General features: G+C 49.7%; 1 protein-coding gene across 1 annotated transcript; it reads left to right on the top strand.

Annotated features, from left to right (window-relative positions):
• Positions 1-7028: 7028 nt before the first annotated feature.
• Positions 7029-8270, top strand: Sox11 (SRY-box transcription factor 11). The gene has a single exon (XM_059248701.1). It carries the CDS (start codon positions 7038-7040, stop codon positions 8223-8225), a length of 1188 nt encoding a protein of 395 aa, XP_059104684.1. The 5' UTR covers positions 7029-7037; the 3' UTR covers positions 8226-8270.
• The last annotated feature ends 3834 nt before the right edge of the window (positions 8271-12104 follow it).

Here is a 12104-nt window from a genome sequence, read left to right as displayed (position 1 = left end):
CAGGAGCCAGGAGTGGGGGTGGGGTGCAGCCTCAGTGTCCCAGGGAGACCAGGGAAAGGAGTGCTTGCTACATTTAAATGGGACAGGAATGGAGGCAGTAATCAGCATCCACACACCAAAGTCACCATTAAGTGGCCATGTTCTGAGACATACGATATCCAGTGTAGCTAGAGTTTTCCTGCCTGGCCCACCTCAGGACAAATCTCTGTCACCCGCCAGTCCCACAGCCATTCAGACCCAACCAAGTAAACACAGAGACTTATATTGGTTACAAACTGTATGGCCATGGCAGGCTTCTTGCTAACTGTTCTTACAGCTTAAATTAATCCATTTCCATTCATCTATACCTTGCCACATGGCTCGTGGCTTACCGGCATCTTCTTATGCTGTTTGTCATCATGGCGGCTGGCAGTGTCTCTCTCTCAGCCTTCCACTTCCCAGAATTCTTCTCCTTGTCCCGCCTATACTTCCTGCCTAGCCAATGGCCAATCAGTGATTTATTTACTGACCAATCAGCAACACACTTGACATACAGACCATCCACAGCACTTCCCCTTTTCTTTTCTTAAAAAGGAAGGTTTTAACCTTTACACATCTCCAAAGTCAGCTTGGTATATTTGGGAATTTGGGCGTAGCTTCTCTTACTACTTCCTGCTGGAGGGGGGTGCTGTATCTTATGGGGACACAAAGAATATTTTAGGATTATGGAGTAGTCCATGAGGGTGTATCATGTGAGCCAGTTGCCTTCAAACCATTCTGGATGTTGGATCATCTGGGCCATGGTGTCATCCATTGGAGACCTTTCAGGGGGTCTTGGCTGGTCAAACCTGATGTATCTTAATCTGGAACAAATCCATAGCCTCTGGCTTTCGGTGGAAACAAAAGCAGAGCCTCCTTTCCAAAGCAACATATCCTTACATCCAAATTTTGAAGTCAAGGTACCTTTAAAATATACATTTTGGCATAACTCAACAGCTTTTGTAATCAAATGTTTTTCTTCAGTTACGAATATCAAAGAGAACATAATCCAGATTCTCTGTGTGGTAGCCATTTTTACGTGGCTTATTTTTTTTTATATTAGCTTGAGCCTATTGCTTTAAACTGCAGCATTCTAAGCCTGAAATGGCGCTGGCGCTATGGCTGCTGGCTCCGCCCACTTCAGCTTCCTAACATGGCGGTAGTATGTTTTCCACCAGCTCTGGGAGCCATCCACTCTCAGAAATAGTGGGTCTATGCTTCTATCAAAGCAGCGTGTAGCCCAGAAACCTCTTTTTTTTTTTTTTTTTTTTTTTTGTACTAGCAAAGGCTAAATCCACCACATAGTTTAATGTGCCACTTGCAGAGGCCTCATTCCTGCCATACTGCAGGTCGAGCGTGCACGCACGCTAGGAACCCGCCATAGTAGCTCAAACCGGCAGGCTGCCGCTAGCTTGAAAGAGACAACTAGGAGCTGTTTTTAGCTCCATTTTAGAATCTTTTTACTCAGGTTTTAGGTGGAAACTCTTGCCAACACGTTGGATGCCATTTGTAGCTAGAGTTTTCCTGCCTGGCCCACAGTCAGGACAAATCTCTCTCAATCCAGGATGTAGGGAATGTGACCAAAATAATGTTCCCTGGCTTATGATTTGATTGGAATGATATTTCTCCTAGTGTAAAAAGTATAAGGGAAGGACAGGCGATTGGGGCCATCAAGATGGTTCAAGAGATAAAGGCACTTGCAGCTAAGCTTGAGAACCCGAGTTCAAACCCCTGATCCCACATGGCATATACACAGGCAGGCACACACACACACACACACACACACACACACACACACACACCTGCACAAGGTGTTTATAGCAGATCCACTCATCTCTGCCAACTTTGGGAGCAGCCAGGATGTCCTTCCCGAGGCTGTGCTGCACCCAGACAGCACCTGCCGGGTCTGCAAGTGCACCAATGCCTGAAACATGGAGGGCCTTGTGTGCTGCTCGCTGTGTGGAAGGAGCTGGTCTGAAAATGTTGTGTGCTGTGCAGTTCCCGCACATGACATCCCCTGGTTGGGGTTGGGGGCGGGGGTAAGACCAGGGTGTGCTAGAGGCTAGAAAGAGATGGAACAGAAAATTTTCACCTGAGCTCTCTGGGTGACAAGATAATAATAATGGGACACATGCTGAGTCCCTAAAATTCCCAGCACCAGCAGCAGAACGTACATCAAGCGTGGATACACAGCTGTAGTGGCTGAATACCAATTCACAGACTACTGCACACACCGCTCAGGTGTGGAATGTTGTGCTGGGGGAGGCTGTGGACACATGAGGACAGAAGTTAAGTTGTCACCTTTAGCCACTCCCGTTCAGTTTTGTTGCAAACCCAACGCCGCTTTCTGAAAATGAGATCTCTTTTTAAAAGAAACAAGAGTGCCTAATTGCTATGAATAATAGAAGCAGATAACTCAGATTATTCAGAAGAAGCAAATATGTGGAATGCTTTGATCATTATTATCTAAAAGTTGAGGGATACACGGTAAGATCTAGGGAAAAAATAGAAGACTTGGGAGCCGGATTTTTCAATGCAAGGCAAACAGTAGTTTCTCACTCTTTGCTGGTACATTAGTGTTGCAGTGTTCTGAAGCCAAATATAATAGAATCAGCTTGAATCGCAGACAGTGAGGCAAGATAAGACTTTTGGCTCTTTGGGTTCTGTGTGGATATGTTCCTGGCCTGGTCATGAGGAGAATATATACATACATCACTTTCTTTCTTTTCTTTTTTTTGTTTCTGGTTTTTCAAGACATGTTTTTTTTCCCTGTGTAGCCCTGGTTGTCCTGGAACTTGATCTGTAGACTAGGCTGGCCTCAGACTAGGAGATCTTCCTGCCTCTCCGTCCCAAGTACTGGGATTAAAGGCGTGTGCCACCACTTCTCCTGGCTCCTACGTCACCTTCTAAGCTTCAGGTTTGTGAGGCACCACCTCACTGCTCATACTTTAGTGGGTCATGGCGCCCGGTGGGATGTGTGGAGAATAATAGAATGGAAGTTCAATGTGAAGGTTCTTTTAGCAATTTAAGTGTGTCCTAATGAAACAATGATTGTATCCCAGGTCATCAGTGTGTGTGTGTGTGTGTGTGTGTGTGTGTGTGTGTGTGTGTTTGAATGCCTGCCTGTGTATATGCATGTTTGAGTATGTGTGTGCATGTATGTGTGTGTGCATACAAATGTGAGTGTGTACATGCCTGTGTATGTAGACAGCACAGAGCAGAGAGATTTGTATTTAAAGCTGTCCGGCCTTCAGATCCTACACTCACAGCAGGTTCCTGTCAGAAGCCTCAGCATTTCGGCATTTGTGGACACGAGTACTTGAAGAGTCCACAGTGGCTCCTTATCCTTACTTTACCCACATGTGTACACACACTTAGCTCAGCGCTTGTGTGAGTGTGTGTTGTACCCAAGGTAAGGTGACTTCAGTCGGTGCCCACGGACACCTGAGGAGCATTTGTCAGATCTGGCATGCTGAGGAACAGACACAGTTGAACGACTTGTTTGGGGAGATGAAGGGAACGGAGGGTCAATGCACTGGATTTTTTTGTTTGTTTGTTTTAAGAGGCAAAGGAAGGCTAGTGGCTAACGCTTCCAGCTGTTAAATGAGTCAGCTATTTGACCAGGAATCATTGTTAAAGACTTATCTGTATCGTCAGTGATTCTTTTGATGAAAATTGAGCATTTCATGTTTATTCTGTTATAATTTTGAGTGATTTTGTAAAGTATCTTTTTATATGATGGTATTTTATGAAAATATGCTGAAAGAAAAAGATAACAGTTATAATTAAAAAAAAAGACACAGTCACGGGGGGGGGGGGCAAACTCCAAGGGATAATTATATAATCAGCCGCGTTTATCCCTAATAGGAAAACCACCTACCTCAGCCATGGGCAGAGAAAGGAAGTGTGTACTGGATGTGAAGTGGTACCTAGTAGTCCTGATTTACGTTCGGGAGTTCAGAAACTAACAGAAATATTTTCATTTTACAAAATTAAACTGGAAAGACAGATACTACTGAAGACAAAGAAAAAGCAGCCCTTAGACAATTATTGCCCTTTACAAAGTTGATTCCTGCTGATGTTATGAAATCCGATTTTTTTCTTTTAGAAGTGTGCGCTGCTCTTGTAAGCATGTAGGGCTTCTACCACGTTCCCCTCTCCTTTTCTTTCTTTTTAAAGGAAATTTCTTAAAGTTTTCTCTTGGTAAACAAACGACTTACACAGTGTTAATTGGAAAAAGGAAAGATGTTTACAGATTTTTCTCTTTTGCTTTTCCTTTCATCCCAGTCCGCGAATAAGGAGGGACCGCATCAACAATGTGGGTGGATCCTGGTTACAAAATATCAAGCTAGTTAATCTTTTGTGAAAGGGCTGCTCCTAAGCTGGACCACAGGCAGACCCAGCCATGCACCTGCATCAGACTTTTCCCACCCTCAGTCTCTGCCACTGTTTACTCAAGGACCTGGCAAGCTGCTTCTCACTCGTCACACTGGGCCTCTGGGCTCCCACAGCAAAAATCAGCCTTCTTAGTTGGGATCCATCTTCTCCAGCAAATGACCCACTGTCTTGGAACACAAGTTCTGTTTCTCGCTTGAAAGAGTGTGCTTTTCTCCTGGCACTGCCCCCAGAGCACTACAGCCTCTGAGAATGAACACACACACACACACACACACACACACACACACACACAGGCTTTGTCTTCCTCTCCTGGGGTGGATCTTCTTCTGAAGCTGTGCATAATTTCATTCCAGGAAACCGCCAAAATTCAAATATGTATGGCAGGTGGTCATAAGTGATGGCTCTCGAGGCTGAGGCAGGTCCAATGTCTCGAGTTCGAGACCAGCCTGGGGTGTACAGACTAATATCCTGTCTCAAAACAAAACAAAACAGGCCAGGGAGGGGTGGGGAGCGGAAGTCCGAGAGATAATAACACAAAATGAATAATAATGATGGTAGATGCCCCCATACTTCACATGTGGAGAGGAAGCCGAGATGAAATACCTCCCCTGTATCTAGAGTGTAGATTTCTCCTATGATGGGACTCGCTGGCCCCACCCCATCCTTCTCCCGACGTCCCCCATCGCTGGGAAATGCAGGCGGTTCAGAAGAAAACAAGAGGACGTCTCCTTGTCCAGAAAGATGGATTTCCACAACTCCAGGCTCCGGGTCACCCAGTACGACTGTAAATTCTTAAGGTTCCAGTGACCTTAAACAATAAAATAAAATGCCAGCGTTATCAAGACTGGGGTTAGCTTCAATATTACATGTACTTGGGACGGTGCTTTTCTTTAGGGTGATTTTTTAAAAAGGGTGAAATACAGGGTCGTTTTATTATTATTAAAATGATCTGTGAAGACCTAGTACCACTGTATGTCCGGGGTGGGGGTGGATGGGAGACAAGAAGCCTACTGACCTGTGCAGTACACCAACCTGAAAGGAAGTGTGTTTAGATAATTCCACTAGTCCCGGGCGGCCGATTTCTCGGGTGAGAGACTCCGGGTGGGGTGAGGGGCTGTAGATCTTAAGAACCAGCCCCCAGCGCTGGGGGTGGGTGGGTGCGAGGAAGACAGGGTGAGCAGCGACGTTACACAAAAAGCTTCTTTTCATTGTCCTCAGAAGAGCCATAGGTGGGTAAGAGACAACACAAAGAAAATCGAGTTTCCAAGGAGCCCAGCAAAGCAACTAGGCTGGGGCCGCCGCTTTAGTGGCAGTCTTTGCAGGAAAATAAGAAATATCTTTACTTGAAACGCGAGTACACCTCATTTTTAGCTTCAGTTTGTACCGTTGGGTTAAAATAGCAAATGACCCAGAAGGTGCGTGCTGGGAAGCAGAGCCAGGGTTTCAGGACCGAGCTGCAGGGGAGGAGGGCGTGGGTGATGGAAGGAGGAGGCGGGACGCAGGGGGTGGGGGAGGTCTGTGGAGTAGAGAGTGGGGGAGGGGCGGCGCGCTGCGATGCTGAGTCCCGGGCCCCCCATGGACCCGTCCCGCCTGACACCCAGGACTCCTTTCGGAACCCACTTCGGAGCCGCGGAGCCGGATGGTCTCCGCAGACCGTTACTCCGGCCGAATCAGGGGCGGCGCGCGATCTAGGAGGGAAAACGGGAGGGGGAGGGACGGGACAAAACCCTGTGGGTGCACGGGGGTTGCGGGGGGAAGGGAGGGCACGGCCGCCCGGCTCCAGAAAGAGGGAGAAAGGGGACCAGAGGATGAGCCCACGTGCACGGCGCCGCGCGGTGTCGAAGCGCCACCTTCCGCCTGGCAGCGGCGCAGAGCGATCGCGCGCGGGTGCAGGGCGCGACCCGCCCGGGACGAGCAGGGCGAGCAGCGGCACCCACTCGCGGCGCCCTTGTGGGCGCGTGTCTGCACCGGGACTAGCTCCATCGTCCGCGCCCTTGTGTCCGCGCTGGCCTCTCCCGCTCCGTCCTGCGTCCGCCCTGGAGACACGCGCAGCTGTACGCACTCACGGATTTCTTTTGAAAAAAATAACATATTTTCAGACCCCCCAACCCCCCCCATCTTTGCAAACTGGCCCGGGGGCGGGGACAGAGGCGGGGCCTGTGAATAATAACGGGAGATGGGCGGGGTCGGGCCCAGCCATTGGCTGGCGGGAGGAGTGATGTCACCCATATGACACCCTGATAACGAGTTGAGAGAGAGCCCTCAACTTTTTGCAGAAGAAGCGCGCGCGCCTAGGAGTGCTCGGGGTCCGGAGCTTGCGGCGGCTGCCAGGAGCGGGAGAGCGAGAAAGCGAGCGAGCGAGCAAGCCAGAGAGAGAGAGAGAGAGAGAGAGAGAGAGAGAGAGAGAGAGAGAGAGAGAGAGCGCGGGTCCCGGGCCGCCGCCGCCTCCTCTCCGGTCGCCGCCGCAGCCGCCGCCGCAGCAGGGGAACGGGGCCGGGGGGGAGGGGGGCAGCCGCGGACGCGCGCGGCCGAGGACTTTGCAACTTGCCGGGGAAGGTGGAGGGGCGGGAGGGGGAGGGGCGCCCGCGCAGGAGACCAAGCGCCCAGCCCCGCCGCGGACCATGGTGCAGCAGGCCGAGAGCTCGGAAGCCGAGAGCAACCTGCCCCGGGACGCGCTGGACACCGAGGAGGGAGAGTTCATGGCGTGCAGCCCGGTGGCCCTGGACGAGAGCGACCCGGACTGGTGCAAGACGGCGTCGGGCCACATCAAGCGGCCCATGAACGCCTTCATGGTGTGGTCCAAGATCGAGCGCAGGAAGATCATGGAGCAGTCGCCCGACATGCACAACGCCGAGATCTCCAAGAGGCTGGGCAAGCGCTGGAAGATGCTGAAGGACAGCGAGAAGATCCCGTTCATCCGGGAGGCGGAGCGCCTGCGCCTCAAGCACATGGCTGACTACCCCGACTACAAGTACCGGCCGCGCAAAAAGCCCAAGACGGACCCGGCGGCCAAGCCCAGCGCGGGCCAGAGCCCCGACAAGAGCGCGGCGGGCGCCAAGGCGGCCAAGGGCCCCGGCAAGAAGTGCGCCAAGCTGAAGGCGCCGGCGGGCAAGGCGGGCGCGGGCAAGGCGGTGCAGCCTGGCGACTGCGGCGCGGGCAAGGCGGCCAAGTGCGTCTTCCTGGACGACGACGACGACGAAGACGATGAGGACGACGAGCTGCAGCTGCGGCCCAAGCCGGACGCGGACGACGACGACGACGAGCCCGCGCACTCGCACCTGCTGCCGCCGCCGGCGCAGCAACAGCCCCCGCAGCTGCTCCGGCGCTACAGCGTGGCCAAGGTCCCCGCCAGCCCCACGCTCAGCAGCGCGGCCGAGTCCCCGGAGGGTGCGAGCCTGTATGACGAGGTGCGCGCGGGCGGCCGGCTCTACTACAGCTTCAAGAACATCACCAAGCAGCAGCCTCCGCCCGCGCCCCCCGCGCTGTCGCCCGCGTCCTCACGCTGCGTGTCCACCTCCTCCTCCAGCGGCAGCAGCAGCGGCAGCGGCGCCGAGGACGCCGACGACCTCATGTTCGACCTGAGCTTGAATTTCTCCCAGGGCGCGCACAGCGCCTGCGAGCAGCCACTGGGCGCGGGCGCGGCGGGGAACCTGTCCCTGTCGCTGGTGGATAAGGACCTGGATTCCTTCAGCGAGGGCAGCCTGGGCTCCCACTTCGAGTTCCCCGACTACTGCACGCCGGAGCTGAGCGAGATGATCGCGGGGGACTGGCTGGAGGCGAACTTCTCCGACCTGGTGTTCACGTATTGAGGGGCACCGGGCTCCTCGGGAGGCATTCGTGGCGGTCAGGATAAAGAGGATGGTGGGGTGGGGGGAGGGGAGAAGATGCTCATGGTCAGAGATGTGGCGCAGAGAAATTGGAAACGGTGATGAAATGTTGGTGGAGTTAAAGTGAAATGAGTAGTTTTAAACAGATTTTCCTGTTTTTTTTTAATTTAAAAAAAAATTTTTTTGGGTCTCCCCACCCTTCCCTTTATGGTGTCTCAAGGTAGTTGCATACCTAGTCAGGAGTTGTGATTTCCCCCACCCCTAAGAAAACGTGTTTTGTAATTTCTATTTCTTTCTTTTTTTTTTTTTTCCTGAAATTCGTGATTGCAACAAAGGAGTAGGGGACCGGGCGGGGGAGGGGAGGAGGCCCGCTCCGGAAGGCGCTGTTTGAAGCTTGTGGCTTTTTGAAGTCTGAAAGACGTCGGCAGAGGACCCTTTTGGCGGCACAACTGTTACTCTAGGGAGTTGATTTTTTTTTTTTCTTAAGAGATCTAAAAAAAAACTGGTGATTAAAAAACAACAACACAAAAAGGGACCATTGCAACCTTTTTATTTTATTTTTACTTTTTTGGAGGGAGAAAGCTGATGTCTTCTATGCATCCAATTTCTCAAACTGCAGGGAGCTTGAAAAAATGCAGTCTGTACAAACGCTTACAAAAATCATAACTGTGAACTGACTTAAGAGCAGAGTTTACTTTTTCAGATCAAATTGTTTATGGTTTTACAAATGTGATTTCTACTTGGCAACCTTTTTTTGGTAACTCGTTCCCTTATACCTCCTTGATTGAATACCTTACAGCCTAGACCTCAGTACAAAAAGGTATTGAAACATTTTTGATACATAACAGACCTCAATCTTTTTTAAAAATTAATATATTTTCAGGCGTATTTTTGTACAGTGAAAAGGGAACAATCTTGCTGTGTTTTTTCAGTAAGACTTTCAGGCACTTCTTCCCTTTTGATTTTTTTTCTTTTTCTTTCTTTTCTTTTTTTCCTTTTTTGTTTGTTTGGTTTTTCTTTTAGCATGCAAATATGTTGGTACGTTATGTCCTGGTTTAAAGGATTAAAATTTTAAAAGTAATCCTTGCATCTAAAGGCCTTGTGGTTAAAAAAAAACAAACTTTTTTTGTACAGCTATAGTAGAGATTTGTTCAATATTTGTAGGTAAAGATTTATTGAAAATGGTGACATAGACCTCAGAGCTGTTCTTAGTTTAAGACTGTATGTACTGTACCATAGTAGGACCTATGTATCTCATCGCTGTGATGTGTGGACGGGGCCCCAGACGGAAGGTTTGAAACTGGATTCTCGATTTTTAGCAAAAAAAGAAAAAAGGAAAGGCACATAGTTTTAAATTTTCTCATTTTGTGCAATATAATCTAAATAAACAGACCATTGCATATTTAGTAGCAAATGGTGGCGAAACAGACTCAACGCACTGTCGACATCACCGCCCGAGTTTTTGTTTTTTTTGTGTGTGTGTGTGCTGAAGTCTGTGTCTTGATTTTAATAAATCAGCAGGAACTGATAGAAGCTCGCATGGCCCATAGTCTCTCTAAGTCTACCAGGGGACCTCGTGGTCGCGGCGCGGCGGCTGCGGGTGGCGGAGGGCAGATTCCGCTTTTGGAGTCCTTAGGCTGCGGTTTAGGGGGCAGTCGGGTGTCCTCTCTTCTCACCCCGCCCTGCATCTCCACCCCCGCCGCCGGCTGCGCGCGCGTCCGTGCGTGGTGGGGCCGGGGCTGGTGTCCACAGGGCTAGGCCCCCGCTTCTGGCTTTGGCCTTTTTTTTTTTTTTTTTTTAAATATTTTTCTCCCCCCTCCGCATCGCTGCGTGCGCGCTCAGGCGATGCGGGTGGAGAGGGCCGCGCCCTTCAGGGGTGTCCACGCGGGTGGGGCACAAGGAGAGCAAACGCGCCTAATGCCGCCTCAACGCTGGGCGGCTCATGGCTTTGGAGTCTTGATGGAGCATCTGCCTCCCGGGCCCAGGCCAGTCCTCCCTCCATCCCACCCCCCATCCCACCCCCCGCCAGCCCTGTCCCTCGTGGGGTCTCGCGCGCAAGTCCAAGTCCCCGGGGCCGCGGCGCCCGCGACCGAGGAGCCGTTCAGCGGCGAATTGAAACTTGGTGCCCAACAGCCGGACTCTATATCTACAGAAACCGTTACTGCTCGGGCGCTGGCCACGGGGACTTGGCCGGCCGGGATCCAGGTTGGGGCCCCCACGCGAGTCGCACGCTGCAGGGTGGAGAGCTCGTCGCCACCAAGCGGCGCGATGGCACAGCGCACGTGGGTGAGGGGGACGGCGTGGCTTTTCCGCGCTTTCCTCTCCCACCCCTCCTCCACGGCGCACTGGTGTGGGCCACGCCGAGACCTTTAAACCGCGAATAATACCACCAGCGGTTTACCGGGGGTTGTAGTTTCTGAAGCTTAGGGGAAAGGCATTCTGAGTGTCTTGAGATCTTGTAACATTTGCATGTGTTTCCTGTTTTCCATCGGGTGTTTTCTGTGGTGAGGGAATTAGGAAGGTGTGAGGATTTGGTCTCAGAATGGAAACATAGCTGTGATTTGTATTTTAAAACTATGTGGCCGAGCTTCTTGGCAGGAAAATAAGAGACAAGTCCTTGGTTGGCGATGGGGGGGAGGAGGTTTTTTTTTTTGTTTTTTTGTTTTTTTAAACCCTGTTAGAACTCAGGACAGGCGCTTGAATGCGCTTTTAACAATATTTAAAGCAGTTTAGACGAATGCATTGTGAAGACCATTCCCAATGAACTCTTTATTGAATGTCTAATACACAAGGTATTCCTGCCACTGGCTAGACTTCAATAAAAGTTTAGCTGCTTTTTCCCCCCCCTCCTAAGTAAGTCTTATTTTTAACTGAGCATTGACAGTATCTTAAAATGGTAACGTGGGCGTGGGCGTTGTGTGCAGAGCAGTCTAGCCAGTTGGGTACCCTGCTCCTTAACTAGTTCACAGACTCGAGTGCATTTTTGGCGTGATTTCCATCTTTGAAGGAAAAAACAAAAATACCCGAACCAGCGTTCTCTTATTAATTCTTTAAGCTGTGGAAATAATTTCCAGTTTCTACATTCTCGATATGCATCCTTCTTATTAAAAAGAAACAATATGAATGAAAGGCAGTGTGCTTAAAGTGTGCTTTGCAAATACGTGTTATGAATGACTACGGTCACTGGGCAAATTATTTGTAGAATGATTAGCCTTTAGCTAGAAAAAAAAAATCATTGCAGCTCTTTTGGGCCTGGATGGTTCTTTTTAATGTTAATGGAGGGGAAGTGATTTAAATATGCATGCTCGTAGCAGTCAGGATCTGACTTAGTTGTTTTTGAGAGAAGAAAAAAATCAGAAGGCAAGGTCTACTTCTTTCTTCTCTGGGAACTGAAACCACAATCATCTAGGGTACTAGGATGGTGTAAGAAATGGACATTTGTTCTTCACTTCAGAATTCAAATGAGTTTTGCCCAAGGAATCTGGGAAACGAGGCAAATAAGTTGCTCAATTTTCAAGTAGTCATTCAATAGAAATATATTCCATCACTCAGCTTTTTTATTCTCTGATGGGGTATTATGTATAGTCTCACTGTTTTCTCCTAATGGGCATATGTATCTTTGTGGACACTTGGAAGAGAGGTTTTTCTTGTACTCTCTCATTTCTAGAATCTTTATACTCTTTTTCCTGCGAGGTTCTCTGCTTTTAACAGATTTCTGAGGCAACTATATTTGTGCTTTTTTCTTATGTAGGAAGACCAGCGAAAATAGCTTACTGAGTTGTCGATTTTATCAGTAGATAAGAAACTTTGTTTATTACAGTTTCAGGGAAGGTTTTTCAGGATATTTCTCAGTTATTCTAA

Source organism: Peromyscus eremicus, chromosome 22 (genome assembly GCF_949786415.1).
Source record: "Peromyscus eremicus chromosome 22, PerEre_H2_v1, whole genome shotgun sequence".
Classification (NCBI taxonomy): Eukaryota; Metazoa; Chordata; class Mammalia; order Rodentia; family Cricetidae; genus Peromyscus; species Peromyscus eremicus.
The sequence above is the reverse complement of the archived record's forward strand: the minus strand, read 5'-3'. Positions and strand labels throughout refer to the sequence as shown.